Source organism: Triturus cristatus, chromosome 9, assembly GCF_964204655.1.
Source record: "Triturus cristatus chromosome 9, aTriCri1.1, whole genome shotgun sequence".
Taxonomy (NCBI): Eukaryota; Metazoa; Chordata; class Amphibia; order Caudata; family Salamandridae; genus Triturus; species Triturus cristatus.
The window spans coordinates 1226747202-1226772307 of record NC_140592.1 but is presented as its reverse complement, the minus strand read 5'-3'; the positions used below and the strand labels follow the sequence as shown (position 1 = coordinate 1226772307).

The window sequence follows — 25106 nt, the reverse complement described above, 5'->3', positions numbered from 1 at the left end:
GTCTGCGTCAAAAGGTGCTTGAAACTAGCTCTGATCCGATGGAGACTTCCAGAAAACCTAACTGCAAGTATCTCTTTCCTACCAATAACATAAAGGTTATTACTCACCACAGATGCAGCCAGATAAGCACCTGCAAGAGATTTCAACGGTTGTATGACGGAACCCTGCATGCATTTACCCCTCATGCCTTTACAAAGTAGTCACTACCCTGACTGTGATGTTACCATGTGTTACTTTATCACACCAGTCATTACGACTTGACTTAGGGGGCGCTGGACTTTGGAATAGTTTAAATTACTATTCCAACTCCAGTCTACGCAACAGTAGGGAAGGTATTGGACTTACAATTCTAACACCAGTCCAACAAAGCGCCCCCCTAAAGCAAGTCGTTGTAACGACTTGTGGGTTAAAGGAACACGTGGTAACATTGCAGTTGTGACGGCATTGTAAAGTCAGGTTGTTGTTGTGACTGCAGGGTGAAGGATGTTTCCCGCTTTCAACAAGAAGCCTTTGATCAGAATCATAGAGGAAGCTCCACATCAATGTGTTCGAACTCAGTGCCAAAAGACTAGGTTTACAAGTGTTCCTTTCCAGATTGGCAGGTCAGCGGGTCCTAGTCCGAACAGACAACACAACATCATCACCAACCATCATCATCAAGCAGATCTTTGTAGAGTGCACAGCCACCTAGAAAGGGCTTTCCGGCAGCTACAGGACAGGTGAGGGGAAGTGCTGCTTTAAATAAAGAGTCACTGAACATCCTTGTTGTACATAGCCAAGCAAGAAGGAACACATTCCAGGATCCTTTCAGACAAAGCTCAGCAGCTGTGGATTTGGGCCAGTTCTCACAAGATAGACATTGCTGTGGAACATCTTCCAGGCTGTCAGAATGATCAGGCGAATGTGATCAGCAGGCAAATGACAGATTGTCACAAGTGGGAACTAGAACAGAGACATGTGGATTACATTTTAAATTGGTGGGGTCACCCCACAATTAATCTGTTTTCCACTCCGAGCACAGGAAATGGCCGTGCTTCTCAAGCAGGTTAAGGCATCCAGGGACAATGAGCAATGCTCTTTCGATCAGTTGGTTCAAGATATTGGCCTACGCCATTCCTCCTTTTCCCATGATAGCCAGGGTGTTGAAGAAGCAATGTTGGAACTTGGCACTCTGATTCTCATTGCTCTGGTGTTGCCTCGCCAGTACTGCTGCTGCAGTTAGCACTACGTTCAGACATTCCTTTGCAGGTGCATCCTAAAATGTTGTCCAGAGAGCATGGAGAGATTCTTCACCACGATCCCAAGTTGCTGAACATTACAGCATGGTATCAGACCACCTAGCATTTGCCCACTTGGATCTATCGCTAGAGTGTAAACAGATTCTGCCGCAGGGGTGTTCCCCTACGACCAATAAGACTTACAACGCTAAATGGAAATGTTTTTGTGTCTAGTGCAGGGATAATGGTAATCTTCCACTTCAAATAAAGCCTTCTCAGATCCCTGCCATTTTTGTTAATCTTAGCCAAAAGTAGTGTCAAATATTCTTCAGTCATGATCAATCTGGCTACAATATCGAGATTTTTAGAGCATTTATACCTCTTCAACATCCTTTGGTTCCATTGAAACTTAATGCAGTCCTCGGTCTGCTGATGTTACCTCGTTTTGAGCCTATACATAGATCGGATTCAAAATGTATTTCATAGAAGGCAGCACTATTCCTGGCTCTGACATCCACTAGGAGAGTGGGAGAGATTCAGGCATTCACCATCAGAGAACCTTTTCACTGGTTCACTAAGGACAAAGTGATAAACAGAACCAATCCTAAATTCATTCCTAAGGTGTCTACTGACTTCCATTTGAATGAGCTTATTATTCTTAGATCCTTCTTTCCTAATCCATCTTCACCAGCAAAAAGATAATTACAGTCTCTAGACTTGTGTAGATGTTTCAAATTCTGTAAAGACAAGATAAAGGACATATGCATATCAGACCAGCTATTTGTATTATTTGCACAATCAGGAAAAGGTGAAGCCCTATCCAAACAGGGGATATCTTGTTGGCTATCAGCCTGTATTGCTTTCTGTCATGCCAAAGCCAATCGTCCTTTCCAGGAAAGAGTGAGGGCACATTCCACTATGGGCATGGCTTCAGCTGCAGCGTTTTATGCTGGAGTGCCTTTGAGAGACACCTGCCATGCAGCCAGCCACCTGGAGGAGCAGGCATACGTTCACAAAGCTTTACTGCCCGGACATGGACGCAGCAGTGGGTCAGGCAATCCTGAGAAACCTCTTTCACTAACGGTGAACCTACATCCTACTTTGTTGTATTTAATAATGTATACTGCTTGCTATTCTGAATCAAGCACGTGAATATATAAATGATCCAATGTTGGAAAAGAAATTAAATGCTTACCTGTAACTCCAGTTCTCCAACATTGGTATCTTTAGTATATTCACATGCGACCCTCCCTCCACCCCTGTCAGAGGCTCATTGTATTTTATTCTCATGCTTGTGCTTTGAAATCTGAGCTATCATGGCCTCTAGGGAGAGTAGGAGTGCTTAAGGTTCCACCTCATTGGTTGAAGTTTGGGTTCTTCAGTTGAGGTGGATGTGTTACTAAACATATTATGATATTTCAGGTTGATGACCATTTTACATTATATACTGTTTAATATATTTTACAGTGTATACTGCTATTTTAATGTAGCAGGAATTCCCAGCGTGATGACAGGGAAGAATTCAAGCATGTGAATATATAAAAGATACCAATGTTGGAGAACTGGAGTTACAGGTAAGTAACTCATTTCTTGTTGATATGCCATTTGATGGTGAATACGTCTTTAGAAGACTTGTGGATGAAGCCCTCCAATCAATTGAATACTGACACACTTCATTCTCTGGGTGTGTTGCACTATAAGTGGCTGGTGCCCCTTTTCAGAGTAAGGCGGCATAGCCTAATGCAGCGGTGGTTTCCAGCCTTATCGATTTCCCGAAGAACTCCTGCAACGGTCCTATTGTAGGCAGTTGTAATTACCCACCGCCAACAGGCAGCCTCCATGTTCAAATTCAATATAGCAGTTTAGAAAGAAGCCCTTCTCAAACAGCAGGATCAGTCTTATCATTAACATGCAGCTGCCCCAGTTTCTTTAAGTCCTTCTCTGGCCCTTGGGCCCAGTGGATAGCAGGTTTTCTACTTTTTAGCACAGTGTGAAACCATCACTTGCAGCAGGTGTGTCTTGGGATTAATACAGTATAGACACATGCTTGAATTTGTTGAGAGATCCCCGTAAATACCACCACAGAAAAAGTCTCACAGACATCTGCATTGAAGATGTTGATAATGCCTCTGCTAAAGACAGAGGCCTAGGAACCCATACCCCAGTATGGCAAAGGATTCTGGAGAATTACCGCTTAGTAGATCTCTGGCAGGTCACTAAATATTTGAGAACATAGGGGCATATTATCAAGACAGGCGATAAAATTATCGCCGCTTTAGCGGCAGAGAACTGCCGCTAAAACGGCGATAATGGGCTTGATAATATGGTCTATGGAATTCCAATTGAAGCCCATGTTAGATGTGAAGGACATCTAACCTGAGCTTCAATTGGAATTCCATAGAGCATATTATCAAGCCCATTATTGCCGTTTTAGCGGCAGTTTTCTGCCGCTAAAGCGGCGATAATTTTATCGCCTGTCTTGATAATATGCCCCTAAGTTTTTCCACATGGTAACAGTGCAAGACGTTCTGCAGCTGTTGCAGGATAGGGGAATATATGGATTTACTAGGTTTGCAGGGTGCTTATTTCCATGTTTCAATACATCCATAGTATTGCAACAATCTGAGATTGGAAGCAGCTGCATTCAACTATCAGTTCAAAGTGCTGGCCTTTTGGCCTCTAGTCCGTGCAAAGGATTTTTACCAAGTGTTTGGCAGCCCACAATCGCCTTCCTGTCTCAGCCTAAGCATCAATACTTTTCATGTTTGGGCAACTGGCTAGTCTTGAGCGAGACTTTTTGCATGAGAAATGCTTTCACATAGGGGTACATGGAGCTGTTCAAACAATTGGGCCTTTCAGTCAATGTGGCCAATTCCCACCTGCATCTCATGACATTCATCCAGTTCCTGGGTGCCATTTTAGGCACCAAGGCAGGCAAAGTTTCCTCTTCAGAAGGAAGAATTCAGTGTCTACTATTTTTTTGAAGAGACACAAACTGAGACCAACATCTCTCCAGGTATTCAAATTCCTACATGGCATGATGTTTTCCTGCATATTGATGACCCTCCGGGTTACGAGTTCCCTTCAAGAGGAGTTGAACGCTCATGGCATCAGTTGTCAGGATCACATTCTCTTTTTAAACAAGATCAAAGCAGCTTTGGCCTAGAGCTACCACAACTCTATCTTATGGAGGGCCCATATTGCCATCCTCAAGAAAGGCGTTTGGTCATGACTGCATTCACCTCTTTGGAGGAATAGGTTGCCCTTGTTCAGGATCTGGAAGTAGGAGTTCACTGGTCAACCGAGGAGAATAATCTTCACATCAACGTCCTATAAATCAAGGCACTCTGCGAGGGGCTGCATTTGTTGTTTGCAAGGCTGGAGAACTCCAACAGTGTTACTGAGGACAAACAACATAACCTGCATGGTTTACATAAACAAACAGGGTTGCACAACGTATCTAGCGTACACATAGGAAGCGCAACTCTTTTGGGTAATGACAATACAGTACAGAGTCTTACTAACAGCAGAATATCTCCCAGGAGTCTACACACATGGGCGGACACCCTGAGCAGAACATCAACCATCTCCCTCAAAAGTGATTTACGTCACCATCTGCTGAACATGATTTTTTGACAGTGGGGCCCTCTGACATTGGACCTCTTTGCAAAATCATCACAAAGAAATGCTGGAACTTTGTCAGCAGGTAAATGAGTTTACTCCAGTATTGGAACTTTCATAGATTCCCATTGCTTGTATCATTCCACGTCGTCGAGATGGGAGTCCCCGGTATACATAAAATAGCCATAGAAATAGGTACAAAAAAAGAATCAGGCCTAGGCCTCATCTAGTTTTGTAGCATATCCACCTCTTTTTGTAAAAGAGACCAAATAAAATGAACAGCCAATCAGAACAGCCTCACCCCAGAGAACCTTCCTGAGAGAGCATCAGAGCCTCAGAGTTTCGTAGCCATTGTGTAACAGTACAACAGAAGATGCTGAAGGCTGAGCTTTCCCAGGGGAGGAGGGTGGGCACATGGGAATCTGTGAAAGTTACCAAAGTTACAGGTAAGTAACTTGTTTTCTTACTCAGTATTGGAACTTTCATAGATTCCCATTGCTTGTATCAGAATAGCTAGCAGTCAGAAACGCACATTTTGTGAAACAATACAGTGTTATAAAACATTGCAAGATGCAACATGTTCAGTACAGATAAAAACATCAACAGCATCTAGACTTGCAAAATGTACGAAGAGCAAAGAAAAAGGAAGGAGGGTTAGAAGGGAAAGCTCACCACTCATTGAAAGTGGTTCCTCAGGACTGCCTGTCCCACTGCAGCGTCACTACGCGTGGAGGAATCCAAGCAGTAATTCTTTGTGAAGGTATGGACACTGCTCCAGGTCGCTGCTCTGCAAATGTCTCTGATAGGTACTCCGCCGAAGAGAGCCGCTGAATAAGACATAGCTCTCCTAGAATGCGCTCAGACCTGCCCCTCAAGGGGCTTGACAGCTGCTTGGTGACAAAATTGAATCACGCTGGCAATCCAATGAGCAATACCCTGCTTTGAAAGAGGGAAACCTTTGCGAAGAGCACTGAAGGCCACAAAAAGTTGTGTTGACCTCCTGAAGTCCTTGGTATGCTGTAGATAAAACTTCAGACATCTCCGCTGGAGTAGTAGGTCGAGGAAAAAAGGATTTGACTATAACCGGTTCATTCAAGTGAAGGTCTGAAGGCACCTTCGGAATAAATTTGGGATTTGTTCTTAGTATCAAAGTCTCTCTTTTAAACTGTAAGAACAGTTCCTGAATAGTGAGAGCGTGTAGTTCACCCACCCTTCTGGCAGATGTTAAGGCGAGAAGGAAGGCCACGCTCCAAGAGAGGAATTTAAGGTCCGCCCTATGAATTGGTTCAAAAGGATGCCTCATTAGTTGAGTAAGAACCAAGTTAAGCTGCCACAGAGGTGGTGGAGGCCTAACTGGAGGGAAAACCCTAAAAAGTCCTTTGAGAAATTGTTTCACAATCCTTGCAGACCAGAGAGAAGGTCCAGAGGAAGTCCGTCTGAATCTAGAAAAGGCCGCAAGGTGTACCTTGATAGAAGAAAGAGCGAGACCTGATTTAGACAATGTCAGAATGTATGGTAAAATCTGATGAGGTGCAGAAGAGTAGGGATGAATGTTTTCTTGCCGGCACCAAAGGCAGAAACGCTTCCATTTCAAGCGATATGTCTTATTTGTACTCGGGGCTCGAGCTTGAGCAAGCTCCTCTCTACATTCTGACGAGATATTTAGATCTTGAAATTCTCGGTGCTCAGGAGCCACGCCGATAACTGAAGGGATCTCGGATCGGGGTGTACCACTTGGCCCTGGGACATCGTCAGCAGGGAAGGAATCGGTTATAGATGAACTGGATGGTCCAGGGAGAGTAGAAGAAGCTCCGTAAACCAAAACTGGCGGGGCCACCAAAATCATTCTGCAGGGTTCTGCCTTGAGCTTCTGGAGAAGTCTGGGAATTAGTGGGATTGGAGGAAAAGCGTAAACAAATGCGCCTGACCAGGCCATCGAAAGCGCATTCCCCAACGATCCCGGATGGTGATGCCTGCTTGCGTAGAGTCGGCATTTTTTGTTCTCCGTAGGAGCAAAGAGATCTATGGGCGGAGTGCCCCAGAGTTGCAAAATCTCCTCCAGAGTGTCGTGATCTAACTCCCACTTGTGGCTCACAGATTTCAGGCGACTGAGCGTGTCCGCTGTCTTGTTGAGGGCACCTGGAAGATGCTCCGCTGAGAGCAATATCTCCTGTTGGATTGCCCATTCCCAAATCACCTGAGCCGCCTTGGACAATCGACGAGACCTTGTACCCCCCCCTGCTTGTTTACATAATGCATGGCCGTCGTGTTGTCCGTACGGACCAATACTGGAGAACCAAAGTTACAGGTAAGTAACTTGTTTTCTTATCTGGGATCAAGGCATCATAGTTCATGACCTTTCCGTACATCTTTCTGCAGTAACCCTCATTCTAAAACTACTCAGCAAAGCCAAGAGAGATGTCTGCTGGCCGATCCTTTTAGCCCTATCCTGGTTCAATCAATACTGGTTCACAGACCTCCTGCATGCACTGGAGATTCACCTTATACATCTGGTCAGAAACCAGGAATGCCTCTCCACAGAGAAAGGCCAGATTTTTTACCCAGACCCGGCCTTGCTCATCTTATATGCTTGCGTCCTGAACATTTGGAGTCCACACTACTAATAATGCCTTCAGATTGGACAAGCCAGAACTACATCGACCAGCAAGCCCAATGGAAATACTTCTGCATCTGGTGCCAATGAGTGAGTTTTATATTCCAACAGTGCTCAACCTCTACAGATTTTACATTACCTGCTGCAGCTGGTACTGTCAGGCCCGCACTATGCTTCCATCAGAGTACCCTTAGCAGCTAAACCTAGGTTCATGCCTCCTGCTAATTCTTAAAAGGGCTGTTCAGAGCATTCCTGTCACTATGGACTCTGGCTACTATATGGGAATTAAATACTGTCCTTGGCCAACTAATGAAAGATCCCTTTAAACCAATGCACAAAGCAGTCATCACATTTTTTCCATGTAAGACAGTGTTACGCAGGGGACTCACATCTAATAGAATAGTAAGCAAGATGCAGGCTTTCACTATTAAGGTTCCTTATCTTTGTTTCTGAAAACACAGTACAATCTTATACACCAATCCAAAATGTATACCCACGTGCCTATGGACTTTCTTCAAACTTTCACCTAAGTGTACCAACTTAGCTCAAGGTCACATGCATTGACGAGTGGCTAAAGGGCGTGGAAGTCCCCAAATGTGCAAATGCTTGAAGTTTTACATAGACTGGACGTACTTTAGCTAATCATCGAAATGCCATGCATTCTAGAAACGGGATAGTGAAGTGGATTGCAATGGGCATTGCATTTTGTCACAAAAAGCTGGTCCTCTTAAGATTTATAGTGTGGTTGTGGCCAAAGTCGCGCACTATGCTGGTGGTCCTCTGTTTGATATATTCAGATTGGCAACATAGGAGAGCCGCCATAAATGTACAAGATATTTCTCCTTGAATACGGCTCTTTAAGGAACTAGCAGTAACCTACCCATTTAGAGGCAATATTTAATGGTGTGTTTTCTCACAGTGCTATAGGAATCTGAACTAAGGTGGCCTATGGGCGAATTGAAAGCATAGGTGCTCTCACCTAATTGGCTAAAGTTCAAGACTCTAATGAGATGATTGGGCTACTAAAGTGAGGGATTTGATCTGTTTTCTATGGGAATTTGTTGATACTGCCATTCAATCAATCAATGAAAACTTTATTCGGATCATTGACAATCCATAAAAGTTCAAAAGAAAACAATTGTAAAATCATGCAGTAAGAAAAAATACTGTTTACACATAGGAAATAAACCATCAAAGCTTTAAGACATTGTAGACCGGGCACGAACCACAGTTTTTAAAAAAGAGCTCACACGAAAGGCAAGTTCATCATCGTCCAGGGACAATATCACCCTGGGGACTTACCAGCTCGACGAAAGGCAGTGCTTAATTTGAGTTGCAAAGTAGGCAAACCGGCATGGGGATTGGCACTTATTTTTCCTCATCAGACATTGACTGTGAGCAAAGAGAAGGAAAATCACATGAAGGGAAAAGAAGTAGGAAGAGAAAGGTGGAAAAAACATTACAAAGAGAGAAAGCAGGAACCTGTATGAGCGATATAAATCGGCAGTGAGGTCTAATAGAGGATGGAAGATCCATGAGTTCGAGTCAAGACTACACAGCCTTGGTATTGGCCGCGCTAACGTTTAAAAGCAACGCGTACGGATTTCTGAGCAGAGCTTTAGACACCAGCACTCATTCTATTACAAATTAAGCAATCAGTCATGCCAGCACTGGAGATTGTAATTATAGGGGACTTCTTTCTCACAAGTCTTGCCCCTCGATTTTACCAGCAGTGGGGAGACGTTACCGAAGGACCCGCTGCTCCTTTGGTGTGGTGAGAATTAATAACTACTGCAGAGTTGTAATGAGTTCACCTCAGAATATTTCTGCCTACACCTATGATAGGGCAGAACTTTTAGCCCATGTAAGTATTATTTAAGATTGAGAAGGGGGTGGGGCAAAGCATATCATGTTGTGTGCATTGTTGAGTGCAATCTAAAGACCCTTCATGGTGGTGTGGGAACCTAAAGAAAAGGCCAAAGTTGAAACTGCAAAAGATTGTTAAAATTCCTTCTTTTTGTCCCTGACGTACGAGTTCCCAGTTGCCCAGCCGATGTGCTGTTACAGAAGTGGGGTGAATTATATTTAACAATGGATTTCATGCCTTCTGTTTTATTGTTTTTGGTTAATTGCTGCCGTTGTATACCTAGACATCACAACTTGTAAAATATCTGCCTTGCGAAAATACCCACTGCTGAAGTGAGCCAATTTGTGGGAGTGCATTGTAATGAGGCCTCCCGACTGTTCACTAATTCAACATGTGGCTGCATAAAGATGCGCGCGTGCGAGTAATCCCAGGTCAGTCTGTCTGTGGTCTGGAAAACATGGCAAGTGCCGTGGCCTTCGAACTGCAACCGAGGTGTAAGGGGCTTCTTCCACAGGCTGTGTTGTACATTGACTGGCAGGGCTGCCAGCCTATGTTCAATTGTAAGGTCGGCAGCCTCTTCTCTCCAAGCACGTCTGCTTTTCATCTCGTCTGTGCTTCTTCTCCGTTTCTTGAGAATCTCTCAATGACTCCCTTCCCTCTGACGTGCTGTGCCTGGCATGTGCTTGTTATTTGGTGGCAGCTCTGCTCCTGGACCCTGGAGGGCATGCACCTCCGCACGCAGATATGCACAGATTTAAGGCACCACACTAGTACCACTGATACTCACGTGCTGCGCAGCCCTGCGGACAGATACAGACATGTGAGGACACAGAAGAACGGGACATTTGCTTATGAACTGTTAGCAATAAAGTGAAGGACAGAAGGAGACATGAATGAAGGAATGGATGGAGGATGGAAAGAAGCAAGGCAAGAAAGGATGAAGAGCCAGAGGTGAATCACTGAAGGGGGGCTTGAATTAAAGCTGGAAGCAAAGATTGAAGGGGGAGAGATCAAGGGCAAATAAAAGGGAAGAGTGAAAGAGAGAGGGAGCAGAAGGGAAGGAACAGAGAAAGATGCAGTGTACGAAGGAAGAGCGAATGGACGGATTGAGAGATACAAGTGTAAGAAGCATTGTCAAAGCTAGTAGGTCTCGCCTTTGGGACCTATTATGTTTGCTAATGACTTTTGCCGATGTATCAGCAAAAAGCTTTTTTTTCAATACTATGGAGCATGGCCAAAAAAAAACAAGTGTTTGCAATGCAATAGATCTCCTATTTGCAAGAGTTTAAGCTATTGGCATTGTAAATGACAATGCCTTTTATTTATCTGTTTTGATAATTAACACATGATTAAAAGGCATTGTCGTTTACAATGGCAATAGCATACTCTTGTAAATGCGAGACCTATTTTATTTCAAAGATAAGGCCGCCATTGTACCTGGCTACTTGGAAAGTGAAAGCGCGCATGGCGCACTAAATGCTGCAGGAAAGCATGTTGTGCCTGCTGTAGGAGAAACTAATTTAAGAAAATTGTGTTTACAGACTAAATAAGACATTCCGTGTAACAACAGAAGTAAAAGGGCCTGTCCTCATGGGAGGTTACAAATGAAGACAAGGCGGTACTAAGGAGGGACTAACAAGCCTATTAACGAATCAGAAGCCAGTATTTACAAAGGACAATGACACAAGCCAATGATGTTTGTGATGGCTCCGCGTTGTGGCGCGTAAAAGTTCTCTGAATAAAACTTACGTCAGCGTGCCGGGGTGGGACTTATGTGACCTCGCTGACGTCACGTCCACGGACGACGTCAGGGCGGGGTCGCGTGGTGCCGCCCCCGGCGGGCAGAGATGCTGTGGCAATAAAAATTCCAGATCCAGTCTCACGCCTGGGGATAATTCTACGTTAAGGTATATGCGGCTAGAATCATCTCTACCAGATACATCGTTACCGAAGGTAAGTAACTTGTACATTAGCATGTCCAGATTTAAGACACATCCCTGGTCACATGCTTATGTGCATCCCTGGCATGCCCACGTTCTATCGTCTATATAGTTGACTCACATCGTAGCAGCCAATCACGACACTGCCTTTCTCCTCCACCCTCAGCTCCCATTGAGCCCTGCTGTTCTTGGTGGATCTAAAAGAAGCTTTAAGTGCAGTCAATCAAAACAGGCCATGAGTTTTTGTTTTCTAAAATGGTCGACGATGACCTTTTCATGTACTCCCCTGAATTTACGGTTTGTATCTTCGCTATAAGTGATTTTGAGTTTCTCATTTCACTCCCCATTTTGGTGCGTCGTAGGCATCCAAATGAACTCATTTTCCAGTTTCACCCTCAAAACAGAGAGGCTGATCAGACAAGCAAATCAGACAAATTTGTTTGAGGAACCTAAGGTGACTCTTTTTACTCCACAAAGTTTATACAAAATGTTTTATGCATGCTTCTGTCAACTTCATTCTGTGTGTTTTTGTTACACTATTTAGTGACCCCCAGCTACCCCCTCAATGTTATAAGCTACCCCTTTGCTTTGTTTACTTATCGCACAGGTTTTACAGTTCTGTGTATTTTTTAATTTTTTTATTTCAGAATTATTTGGCTAGGAATTTCTACAATCTGCGGTTTCTTGCTCTCTTTGTCGCATTTGCCATCAACTTCATTCTGCTGTTCTACAAGGTATGTCCCGCGTTGCATCTTCCTGCTTAAGTTTACTATGTAGTGTGACATTTACACATGACAAAGATCAGGCTCTCTGCAGCTTGAGATGGCAGAGATCTAGTGATGCCAAAATGTCTGTGAGTGGCGCTGCTACCAAAGGGCGCAAATAATTAGGGATCAAGGTCATGGGATAGTAATATCTCGTGATTTGTTAAAACTTTTAAAGCATTTCACTCTTACAATAAGAACTAATCATCAGTCTAACACTCTTAAAAGAGACATCATGAACACCCACTTTCTAATTCCTTCCTTTGGGCCAGTGTTTCACCCTTCCAAGGTCATGCTTTAATGAGCAGGTAACAGCCAGTTTTCGTTTCTTGAAGAAAGGCTGGCAATATTTAATCGTAACACTCATTGTTCAAGGAAAATTAGAAAAATAACATAATTGATTATTTGATTAGTACTAGCATTTAGAAATCTCCATCAAGTGTTGTTGGATTGTAACAAGGACTGTATGTATTTTGTAGGTACATAATTCTTAATATACACACAATTTAATTATTATTGACAAATAAAATATAAGTTACAGACAACTCAAATGCTCCTGCCTAAACCTATGCTCGCCGTTTTATAAAGCTTCATTCAGATGCACAGCAGTTATCAAATATTGAAATGCATTCCATATTGTCACCCTCCCATGGGGCTCCTTTAGGGATCCATGGCATGCTGGTCTGTAGAAGGTCCCACCTCCACAGGTGAAAACAGTAGCATTTCCTGTGAAAGGATTGTCTTGCCACATCTGTGAATGAATTGTTTGTGCCCAGGTGACTGAAGAGCCATTCGATGACGATCCCGAAGAAGATTCTGACTTGTGGAACACCTTTGAGGACGACGACGAGGATGAAGGGGTGGTGTATTTCGTCTTGCAAGAAACTACTGGTTATATGGCTCCAACGCTTCGGATTCTGGCAGTTATCCATACCATCATCTCATGCCTGTGTGTCATTGGGTACTATTGCCTGAAGGTAGTGTATCGCTTGAAATATGTGCATGTGTAACACTCTGACAAGATTAACAGACTACATGTTGGCCTAAGTAAACACTTTAGGGGGTTTGTACCTGTCCCAAATTAATTCACAGAGTCCGAGAGAAAAGCTAGGGCGACTTCTATGTTACAGTAAAGTACAGTACACCTTTCCGTTACACCCAGAAGAAGACACGAGCTTCGCCTCGATGAAAGTGTTGAAGAGGTTGGTGTTCTGTGCCTCAGGTGTTTCGGGGCAAGACGTGTGATAGAGGTTAGGAGGGGTTCAAGCAGGTGATTATATACTGGAGAAATCAAAGCGATATTCATCACTAAGTTATCCCAGTATCTCCACACTTACAAGCACGTCCTACTTTGCATAAAGTAGTTAACTGTACCCCATCGCTCACATTATTTCAAGGCTTCCTTTCTCCAGACAGATTATATCCGTTCTACCTAGTAGACGGGCAGCATTCCACGCTTGGTCAGAAATCGTGTTGCAAGTGCTTTGACACTTAAAATTGGCCTTCATAGATTCATCAAATAAATCGGGATTGTATGTTCTATTCCTTTGAGACCATTTGCTCCACAGGTTCTGCACCTCTGCTCAGGTGCACCCCTGACTCATTAAGTGTTGTACCCCGGACTCACTAAAAGTGTAAGTTCTATGGCTGAATTGCACGAGAAGAAGCACCACGTCCAACACAGGGGCAATGGCACTCTCACTGGAGATTTATAGTGAGAGCTGTGTGCAAAGGCAAGTATCTCCCAACAAATACAGAGCTGAAATAAGAGGATAGGGGCACAATGGATGGGTAAGGTGAAGCAAGGGCTAAAGAAGAGACTCCAGCAGAAAACTTGAGGTGAACTGGTAGCACAGTGCATGGACATCTAGGCAGTATTTGCTATGATACTACCAGATTAACATTCATTCCTTCTCCAGCACACACCCTGTCCCAAGAGATGGTGCTGCAAAGCATGAGATGTCCAAAGATACATGCACGCTGCCATCTTCAAGGCATCCATCTGGTTCACATTGTCATGGAACTGGCAACGTCTACCTTTCCTGGTTGTGAGGCATATTCGAATCATCAAGGTACTACTGACATTTTCAAGCTGGCGTCCATGTTCACAATGACAGAGTGCCTTAAACATCAACTTTCCAGATTGTCTTGGCTGACCACATCATCTATGATGCGCAAACAAATGATGGACGGAATGCTGAACAAATCAATCATTCACCCCCTGTCAAGAGATCTGGGATAAATCTATCCTTCTTTTGCTAACCATGTCACCCAGTTTGGACCCAGCCATATGCAAATCAGCCTTGACCATTTGCCTCATGGGAACAGTCCAGCCCAAACTGCCAGGCCAGAGTTCTTCGCTGAATTAGAAACAAGCATCCTGTGTCCGATTTCAGGGTCTCACCCCACATCAGCCAGATTAGCTTGAATCCAGTGGCTGGGCGAGCAAGGGACCCACATATGGGCATACCCATCCCACTTAGGGCAAAAAAAGCTGTGCAAACAAATAATGGACAGAATGCTGAACAAATCAAATATTCACCCCCAGTCAAGAGATCTGTGTTAAATCCATCGTTCTTTTGCTCACCATATCAACCCAGTTTGGACCCAGCCATATGCAAATCAGTCTTGACCCTGCTCCTCATGGGAAAAGCCCATCCCGAACTGCCAAGCCATCCTGGGTATGGTTTCGAGGTATCACCCAGGCTAGCTTGAATCCAGTGGCACAGCGAGCAAGGAGCCAATGTCTGAACAGATCAACCCCACTTAGGGTGAAAAATGCTGTACAAACAAATGATGGATGGAATGCTGAACAAATCAAACATTCAGAAGGCTCCTTTCTGGTCCAGGGAGGACCTGGCACGGCAGTTCGGGCTGGACTGTTCCCATGGTGAGCAGGGTCAAGACAGATTTGCATATGGCTGGGTCTAAACTTGAATGGCGTGGCAAACAAAAAAAAACTATGGCTTTATCCCAGATCTGTGACTAGGGGTGAAAGTTTGATTTGTTCAGCATTCCGTCCATCTTCTGTTCTTTTTTCATTTAACCACTTCACCTGGCATTTTGGAGTCCAATAAACATGTTGTAAACATTGATATTTTCACAGTTGTCTTAAATGCTCATATTTTCAAGGTGCCATCCATGCTTACATTAGATTGTCATATGCATTCACATTGGCAGCATACCATAAATATTAATATTTTAGAGTGCCATGTATCCACGGGCCCTTTCATACGTGTATTTTCAGGGTGCCATTTACAGTCCCATTTCTTGGGCTGCAATTCAATTTCAGAATGTCAGCATATTTGACATTTTAGGGTTAGAAGATGAGTATTTCTAGGGTGCCATACACTTTCCCATATTCTGGAGGTTTTCCTAGTTTGCATCTTCTGGGTACCATAAAAGGTAACATTATAGGGGGTCATGCACATTGATTTTTCCGGTACTATCATTCAGCTATCACAGCTGATTGAGAATTGCCCAAGGAGCATACAGGCCTTAAAAAGCCTTTCTAAAACAAGTGCCAGTTTTGGAGCTGTCTCAGGGCTAGTATCTCTCCCCGTGCTCACTGGTACCCTTGTGACATCAACTGTAACTCCCAGTTCCTAGTATATCCGATTCATTCCATCAGAGGAAGAGCACCACGAGGCGTAGCCCGGTCCAACGTCCAGTTGCTAACGTGTTGCATTGGTAGCCACGTAGGCCACTCTGAATGCTTCTACCAAACATCACTCCTTGTCCGAGTCTTCTAGGAGAGATGCTGCGTCCAGTTGCTAACGTGTTGCATTGGTAGCCACTTGGGACACTCTGAATGCTTCTACCAAACATCACTCCTTGGCCGAGTCTTCTAGGAGAGATGCTGCATCTCTTTGCTAACGTGTTGCATTGGTAGCCACATAGGCCACTCTGAATGCTTCTACCAAACATCACTCCTTGTCCGAGTCTTCTAGGAGAGATGCTGCATCCCGTTGCTAACGTGTTGCATTGGTAGCCACTTGGGCCACTCTGAATGCTTCTACCAAACATCACTCCTTGGCCGAGTCTTCCAGGAGAGATGCTGCATCCCGTTGCTTACGTTTTGCATTGGTAGCCACATAGGCCACTCTGAATGCTTCTACCAAACATCACTCCTTGGGCGAGTCTTCTAGGAGAGATGCTGCATCCCGTTGCTTACGTTTTGCATTGGTAGCCACATAGGCCACTCTGAATGCTTCTACCAAACATCACTCCTTGGGCGAGTCTTCTAGGAGAGATGCTGCATCCCGTTGCTTACGTTTTGCATTGGTAGCCACATAGGCCACTCTGAATGCTTCTACCAAACATCACTCCTTGGGCGAGTCTTCCAGGAGAGATGCTGCATCTCTTTGCTAACGTGTTGCATTGGTAGCCACTTGGGCCACTCTGAATGCTTCTACCAAACATCACTCCTTGTCCGAGTCTTCTAGGAGAGATGCTGTGTCCAGTTGCTAACGTGTTGTATTGGTAGCCACATAGGCCACTCTGATTGCTTCTTCCAAACATCACTCCTTGGCCGAGTCTTCTAGGAGAGATGCTGCATCCCGTTGCTTACGTTTTGCATTGGTAGCCACATAGGCCACTCTGAATGCTTCTACCAAACATCACTCCTTGGGCGAGTCTTCCAGGATAGATGCTGCGTCCAGTTGCTAATGTGTTGCATTGGTAGCCACATAGGCCACTCTGATTGCTTCTTCCAAACATCATTCCTTGGCCGAGTCTTCCAGGAGAGATGCTGCGTCCAGTTGCTAACGTGTTGTATTGGTAGCCACATAGGCCACTCTGAATGCTTCTACCAAACATCACTCCTTGGCCGAGTCTTCTAGGAGAGATGCTGCGTCCAGTTGCTAACGTGTTGTATTGGTAGCCACATAGGCCACTCTGAATGCTTCTACCAAACATCACTCCTTGGCCGAGTCTTCTAGGAGAGATGCTGCGTCCAGTTGCTAACGTGTTGCATTGGTAGCCACATAGGCCACTCTGAATGCTTCTACCAAACATCACTCCTTGGCCGAGTCTTCTAGGAGAGATGCTGCATCCCGTTGCTTACGTTTTGCATTGGTAGCCACATAGGCCACTCTGAATGCTTCTACCAAACATCACTCCTTGGGCGAGGCTTCTAGGAGAGATGCTGCATCCCGTTGCTTACGTTTTGCATTGGTAGCCACGTAGGCCACTCTGAATGCTTCTACCAAACATCACTCCTTGGCCGAGTCTTCTAGGAGAGATGCTGCATCTCTTTCCTAACGTGTTGCATTGGTAGCCACATAGGCCACTCTGAATGCTTCTACCAAACATCACTCCTTGGCCGAGTCTTCTAGGAGAGATGCTGCATCCCGTTGCTTACGTTTTGCATTGGTAGCCACATAGGCCACTCTGAATGCTTCTACCAAACATCACTCCTTGGCCGAGTCTTCTAGGAGAGATGCTGCATCTCTTTGCTAACGTGTTGCATTGGTAGCCACATAGGCCACTCTGAATGCTTCTACCAAACATCACTCTTTGTCCGAGTCTTCTAGGAGAGATGCTGCATCCCGTTGCTAACGTGTTGCATTGGTAGCCACTTGGGCCACTCTGAATGCTTCTACCAAACATCACTCCTTGGCCGAGTCTTCTAGGAGAGATGCTGCATCTCTTTCCTAACGTGTTGCATTGGTAGCCACATAGGCCACTCTGAATGCTTCTACCAAACATCACTCCTTGGGCGAGTCTTCTAGGAGAGATGCTGCATCCCGTTGCTTACGTTTTGCATTGGTAGCCACATAGGCCACTCTGAATGCTTCTACCAAACATCACTCCTTGGGCGAGTCTTCTAGGAGAGATGCTGCATCCCGTTGCTTACGTTTTGCATTGGTAGCCACATAGGCCACTCTGAATGCTTCTACCAAACATCACTCCTTGGGCGAGTCTTCCAGGAGAGATGCTGCATCTCTTTGCTAACGTGTTGCATTGGTAGCCACTTGGGCCACTCTGAATGCTTCTACCAAACATCACTCCTTGTCCGAGTCTTCTAGGAGAGATGCTGCGTCCAGTTGCTAACGTGTTGTATTGGTAGCCACATAGGCCACTCTGATTGCTTCTTCCAAACATCACTCCTTGGCCGAGTCTTCTAGGAGAGATGCTGCATCCCGTTGCTTACGTTTTGCATTGGTAGCCACATAGGCCACTCTGAATGCTTCTACCAAACATCACTCCTTGGGCGAGTCTTCCAGGATAGATGCTGCGTCCAGTTGCTAATGTGTTGCATTGGTAGCCACATAGGCCACTCTGATTGCTTCTTCCAAACATCATTCCTTGGCCGAGTCTTCCAGGAGAGATGCTGCGTCCAGTTGCTAACGTATTGTATTGGTAGCCACATAGGCCACTCTGAATGCTTCTACCAAACATCACTCCTTGGCCGAGTCTTCTAGGAGAGATGCTGCGTCCAGTTGCTAACGTGTTGTATTGGTAGCCACATAGGCCACTCTGAATGCTTCTACCAAACATCACTCCTTGGCCGAGTCTTCTAGGAGAGATGCTGCGTCCAGTTGCTAACGTGTTGCATTGGTAGCCACATAGGCCACTCTGAATGCTTCTACCAAACATCACTCCTTGGCCGAGTCTTCTAGGAGAGATGCTGCATCCCGTTGCTTACGTTTTGCATTGGTAGCCACATAGGCCACTCTGAATGCTTCTACCAAACATCACTCCTTGGGCGAGGCTTCTAGGAGAGATGCTGCATCCCGTTGCTTACGTTTTGCATTGGTAGCCACGTAGGCCACTCTGAATGCTTCTACCAAACATCACTCCTTGGCCGAGTCTTCTAGGAGAGATGCTGCATCTCTTTCCTAACGTGTTGCATTGGTAGCCACATAGGCCACTCTGAATGCTTCTACCAAACATCACTCCTTGGCCGAGTCTTCTAGGAGAGATGCTGCATCCCGTTGCTTACGTTTTGCATTGGTAGCCACATAGGCCACTCTGAATGCTTCTACCAAACATCACTCCTTGGCCGAGTCTTCTAGGAGAGATGCTGCATCTCTTTGCTAACGTGTTGCATTGGTAGCCACATAGGCCACTCTGAATGCTTCTACCAAACATCACTCTTTGTCCGAGTCTTCTAGGAGAGATGCTGCATCCCGTTGCTAACGTGTTGCATTGGTAGCCACTTGGGCCACTCTGAATGCTTCTACCAAACATCACTCCTTGGCCGAGTCTTCTAGGAGAGATGCTGCATCTCTTTCCTAACGTGTTGCATTGGTAGCCACATAGGCCACTCTGAATGCTTCTACCAAACATCACTCCTTGGCCGAGTCTTCTAGGAGAGATGCTGCATCCCGTTGCTTACGTTTTGCATTGGTAGCCACATAGGCCACTCTGAATGCTTCTACCAAACATCACTCCTTGGGCGAGTCTTCTAGGAGAGATGCTGCATCCCGTTGCTTACGTTTTGCATTGGTAGCCACATAGGCCACTCTGAATGCTTCTACCAAACATCACTCCTTGGGCGAGTCTTCCAGGAGAGATGCTGCATCTCTTTGCTAACGTGTTGCATTGGTAGCCACTTGGGCCACTCTGAATGCTTCTACCAAACATCACTCCTTGTCCGAGTCTTCTAGGAGAGATGCTGCGTCCAGTTGCTAACGTGTTGTATTGGTAGCCACATAGGCCACTCTGATTGCTTCTTCCAAACATCACTCCTTGGCCGAGTCTTCTAGGAGAGATGCTGCATCCCGTTGCTTACGTTTTGCATTGGTAGCCACATAGGCCACTCTGAATGCTTCTACCAAACATCACTCCTTGGGCGAGTCTTCCAGGAGAGATGCTGCGTCCAGTTGCTAATGTGTTGCATTGGTAGCCACATAGGCCACTCTGATTGCTTCTTCCAAACATCATTCCTTGGCCGAGTCTTCCAGGAGAGATGCTGCGTCCAGTTGCTAACGTGTTGTATTGGTAGCCACATAGGCCACTCTGAATGCTTCTACCGAACATCACTCCTTGGCCGAGTCTTCTAGGAGAGATGCTGCGTCCAGTTGCTAACGTGTTGTATTGGTAGCCACATAGGCCACTCTGAATGCTTCTACCAAACATCACTCCTTGGCCGAGTCTTCTAGGAGAGATGCTGCGTCCAGTTGCTAACGTGTTGCATTGGTAGCCACATAGGCCACTCTGAATGCTTCTACCAAACATCACTCCTTGTCCGAGTCTTCTAGACAATGCTGCGTCCAGTTGCTAACGTGTTGTATTGGTAGCCACATAGGCCACTCTGAATGCTTCTTCCAAACATCACTCCTTGTCCGAGTCTTCCAGGAGAGATGCTGCGTCCAGTTGCTAACGTGTTGTATTGGTAGCCACATAGGCCACTCTGAATGCTTCTTCCAAACATCACTCCTTGGCCGAGTCTTCCAGGAGAGCTGCTGCGTCCAGTTGCTAACGTGTTGTATTGGTAGCCACATAGGCCACTCTGAATGCTTCTACCAAACATCACTCCTTGGCCGAGTCTTCTAGGAGAGATGCTGCATCCCGTTGCTAACGTGTTGCATTGGTAGCCACATAGGCCACTCTGAATGCTTCTACCAAACATCACTCCTTGGCCGAGTCTTCTAGGAGAGATGCTGCGTCCAGTTGCTAACGTGTTGCATTGGTAGCCACATAGGCCACTCTGAATGCTTCTACCAAACATCACTCCTTGGCCGAGTCTTCTAGGAGAGATGCTGCGTCCAGTTGCTAACGTGTTGCATTGGTAGCCACATAGGCCACTCTGAATGCTTCTACCAAACATCACTCCTTGGCCGAGTCTTCTAGGAGAGATGCTGCATCCCGTTGCTAACGTGTTGCATTGGTAGCCACTTGGGCCACTCTGAATGCTTCTACCAAACATCATTCCTTGGCCGAGTCTTCTAGGAGAGATGCTGCATCCCGTTGCTTACGTTTTGCATTGGTAGCCACATAGGCCACTCTGAATGCTTCTTCCAAACATCACTCCTTGGCCGAGTCTTCTAGGAGAGATGCTGCGTCCAGTTGCTAACGTGTTGCATTGGTAGCCACATAGGCCACTCTGAATGCTTCTACCAAACATCACTCCTTGGCCGAGTCTTCTAGGAGAGATGCTGCATCCCGTTGCTAACGTGTTGCATTGGTAGCCACTTGGGCCACTCTGAATGCTTCTACCAAACATCACTCCTTGGCCGAGTCTTCTAGGAGAGATGCTGCATCCAGTTGCTAACGTGTTGCATTGGTAGCCACATAGGCCACTCTGAATGCTTCTACCAAACATCACTCCTTGGCCGAGTCTTCCAGGAGAGATGCTGCGTCCAGTTGCTAACGTGTTGCATTGGTAGCCACATAGGCCACTCTGAATGCTTCTACCAAACATCACTCCTTGTTCGAGTCTTCTAGGAGAGATGCTGCGTCCAGTTGCTAACGTGTTGTATTGGTAGCCACATAGGCCACTCTGAATGCTTCTACCAAACATCATTCCTTGGCCGAGTCTTCTAGGAGAGATGCTGCTCCCAGCCAGGAGGTTTAAACACAACTTTTTGACTTGAACCCTAGTCCCGCCAGTGTAGTTTCGCAGCATTCACAGCTCTGACATCACAATCCCAAGTAGCTGTGAAGAAGGACTTGTACGTGGAAAAGAATGCTGGAAATGGGTGGAGGGGCTGGTGGTGCGTGGGTGGTGAGCGGAGCTCATGCACACAAAGGGCCAGATGCACAGAGGGCTCCAACATTTCTAAGAGCCAGAAAATCTATTTAATAATAAGTTTTTCCGGAACTGCTTGTCCTTAAAAGTAATTTCTAACCTTTTGTGAATTATGGAAAGAAAGGCCTTAATGTACGAGAATCGAGAGGAAGTTATGTTTTCTGTATTGGCAAGGTACGGTATACGTTCACATTTTGTGCTCTACGTTATCACCTTCTCATTATAACTATTCTTATTATCTCTTTTTTCCCAGGTCCCTCTCGTTGTGTTCAAACGGGAGAAGGAAATAGCACGTAATGTTGAGTTTGACGGTCTGTACATCACCGAGCAGCCTTCTGAGGACGACATCAAAGGACAGTGGGACCGGCTCGTCATCAACACCCCGTAAGTCCTCGGTCGTCGTCATTTTAGAAGTGCAAAGCCAGTAATCAGCCTGCCTTGAGCAAGGGGTGGATGGGATTCCCCCGTAGAAAGGTCCCGAAGGATTCTCTTCCCTGATGTAAATCATGTTTTATTTATGATTGGTGAGAATTGCATTTTCACGGCGTTGCCATAGTTACCGGGCAGACTGGGACTCAAACCCCTTAGTGAAATATTTTGGTCCTGTCAAATCTGTTTCTATTTTGTTTTGACTCAACAATATGTAAAAATATGTGAAAATAGAAAAAGGGGATTTGAAGGGTAGAGAAACTTGGAATATAATAAGGCTGGACTTATGTATCCCTGCAGAAGATCTGTCACCGCAGAAAAACAAGTCCTCTGCAACGTCTGCGCGTGCTCTGAAATGTCCCTTAGAAAAGGCTCTTCACATGTGTCATCCTCATGTCCGCTTGCAGCAAGGAATCTACAGTGTGGACAATGAAGCCATAGCAGTAACCGTCACGCGCAGAGCTGCAGGCAGCAAAGACTGCAGTTCATTTGCTGTGGAGAAGTGGCCCTTGAATACCAACCTGTGACAGGGTGTGGGGGCTCTTCCCAAAAATTGGCTTCCGTTCCAAAAGAAGCCAATTTTGCTTTCTCCTAAACACTACTGAGGCAAGCATTGACAATGCCAATAGGTCTGGATTTAAAGGAGTGTTGTATAGTAATTTGAAGCATTGTCAGACGATAGCATGGGAATGGATATTGAACTGTAAAGTAATATCCATGTAGGTAAAACGGTCAGGTGACAGTTTCACTGTCAAGCTAGATCTAAAACTCCATGTAGGTTAGTGGATGCCCCGCTCCCATCTGTGCTGCTCCCAACGAAAAACACCACAAATGATCTAGTTAGCTAAGACACTTTGATAGCAATACAGTGTTGTGTGAGTCCCTCTGAAAGTCCATGCGCAAGCAGCTGGATGAATAAACACAACGATCATAGCTGTGTGGAGGGCAAGCACTTTTTTGTAGAAGCACACACCTTTTGCCCAATGAAAACATCCACTCCTGGCTCCCAACATGTGGGCATAGCCAAAGCCCCTCTCCTGGTGATTCTCACATAATTTTCTGGCAACAGCTGCACTGTCAAGCCAGACGATAAAAACAAGCATATTTTGTGAATTAGAAGATAGTTTAAGATTGAGGATTCCTACACTGCTTTCAAGTGTATGAAGCTATGAGGTGAGGGTGCTCTTCGAGATAGAGAGCGAGAGAGAGAGACTGCCCTTCTGCTGCAGCAGCCATTAGCAGCATTAAGGGAACAGCATTTCATGACGAACAGAGGTGTGGCACCATTGGCAGCAGCTCTGGTGAACAGAAAGTCAACCAAGTCTAGCTTACCTTCTGGAGAGATTAGCTCGAGTGTGTTATGAGTGTTTTGTTAAATGCTCCAATCAGTCAATAAGTGTAGGAAAGTAGGATCTGCTTTCATGGTAACCCCCACTTTTTGCTGGTGTCATTCTGTTTTCTGACTAGTGTGACTGGGATCCTGCTAATCAGGACCCCAGTCACTGTGCTCTGTCCCTAAATTTGACTATGGTAAGTACTTTGATACCATCCCAATTGGCTACTGGTGTACCCTTCTAAGTCCCTAGTATATGGTAATAAGGTACCCATGGCATAGGTACACCAGGGGTCTCCCATGGGTTGCAGCATGTATTGTGCTACCCATGAGAGGCCACTCAAACTGTGACTACAGGCCTGCCATTGCATCGTGATTGAGCTGGTGCTAGAACCACTCACAACAGATAGGTTTCTTTATATCTGAGGGCACTGCACTTAAAACCTATGTCACCCCTAAGATAGGCCTTTCAATTCTGAAGGCAGGGTGCTTGGTTATAAGTGTGAGGGTGCCCCTGCATGAGCAGGACAACCCCTACAAACCCAGTAGTAGATTATCCAGGCTTTGTAGGGGCGGTCAGCCATTTTATACATATAGTGGACATTTAGTCAATTACAAGATGTCCAACTATATATTGGCTGCACCAAAACTGGTCATGTTTGGTATCAAATATGTTGGAATCCTACCCCAACACCGGTTCCAGTGTTGGATGTAGGATCCCATATACTGAGGGGCTCCCAAAGGGAGCCCCCCTGCATTCTTGGTACCAGCCTTTCAGGGTTTAACAGCAAGCTAGTGCTGCTGCCGACCACAGATTCGATACTGCCCTCCTGCTGCTGCACTGAAATCGAGCAGAGGAAGCTAGAACAATAGGTTTCCTGTCACAGGGAGGTGTGGTCTCCTCTCAGACAGGACTTAGTGTATTGGGCTGGCGTGAGGGCGCTTGCCAGTGCCACCAGACTGATTTGAAGGGCACATTTGGTGCCCTTCTTGCAAACTCCAGTTGGAACCAGTTCAGGGAGCCATTGGCTCCCGCTCTGGCGTGAAACTGGACAAAGTACATGGGAGTATCCTCCCCTCTGTCCAGGCCCTCCTCTGGGAGGGACCCCTGAATCATCCCAATCCTTTCCCTAGGACACTTAAGTGCTTACCTGTGGGTGGTTCTTCAGATTCGTCGTGGGACAAGATTCAGATCCAAAACCACTTCCACTTCAACCGTCTGGGCACCTTGGACTTCGTTGGACTTCACCTGGAACCGATACTGCATCAAGTAAAACTCCTGCAGCTCCTGCTTTCGCCGTCCTGCTAGTCTTCTGCTTCATCTGTGCCTGTGCTCCATCTAGGTTCTTCTCCAGGCCTGTAGGCATCAAAGACACCCGAAGTAATCTCCCTTGGAGTGAAGGAGTCACCCCCCTGCATCTGCAGGCACCTCCATAAAGCTGACCAGTCTGCTGCTTCTGAGGTCCTGCGGATTCCAAAAGGGTCAGCAACACAGGTTGTGGTTGTGCGACTTCCTCGACGCCTGCACTGTCTTCACAGCAAGTTTGAAGCCAGTATCCCTTGTTGGAACCGCAGGAACAGCACTCCTGTGCACAGAGTTGACTTGCCGTTGCCAAGACTTGTT

The 25106-nt window shown here is 45.8% G+C and overlaps 1 protein-coding gene across 4 annotated transcripts in view; it reads left to right on the top strand.

The window, feature by feature from the left end:
* Window positions 1-25106, top strand: part of RYR3 (ryanodine receptor 3) — a 2047168-nt gene that overhangs the window by 1828172 nt on the left and 193890 nt on the right. For all 4 annotated transcript variants that reach the window (XM_085627314.1, XM_085627313.1, XM_085627312.1 and 1 more), the window contains 3 exons: window positions 11907-11993; window positions 12800-13000; window positions 21974-22104. In XM_085627314.1, the coding sequence (XP_085483440.1) occupies window positions 11907-11993; window positions 12800-13000; window positions 21974-22104 (419 nt within the window). The remainder of the gene's footprint in view (window positions 1-11906; window positions 11994-12799; window positions 13001-21973; window positions 22105-25106) is intronic.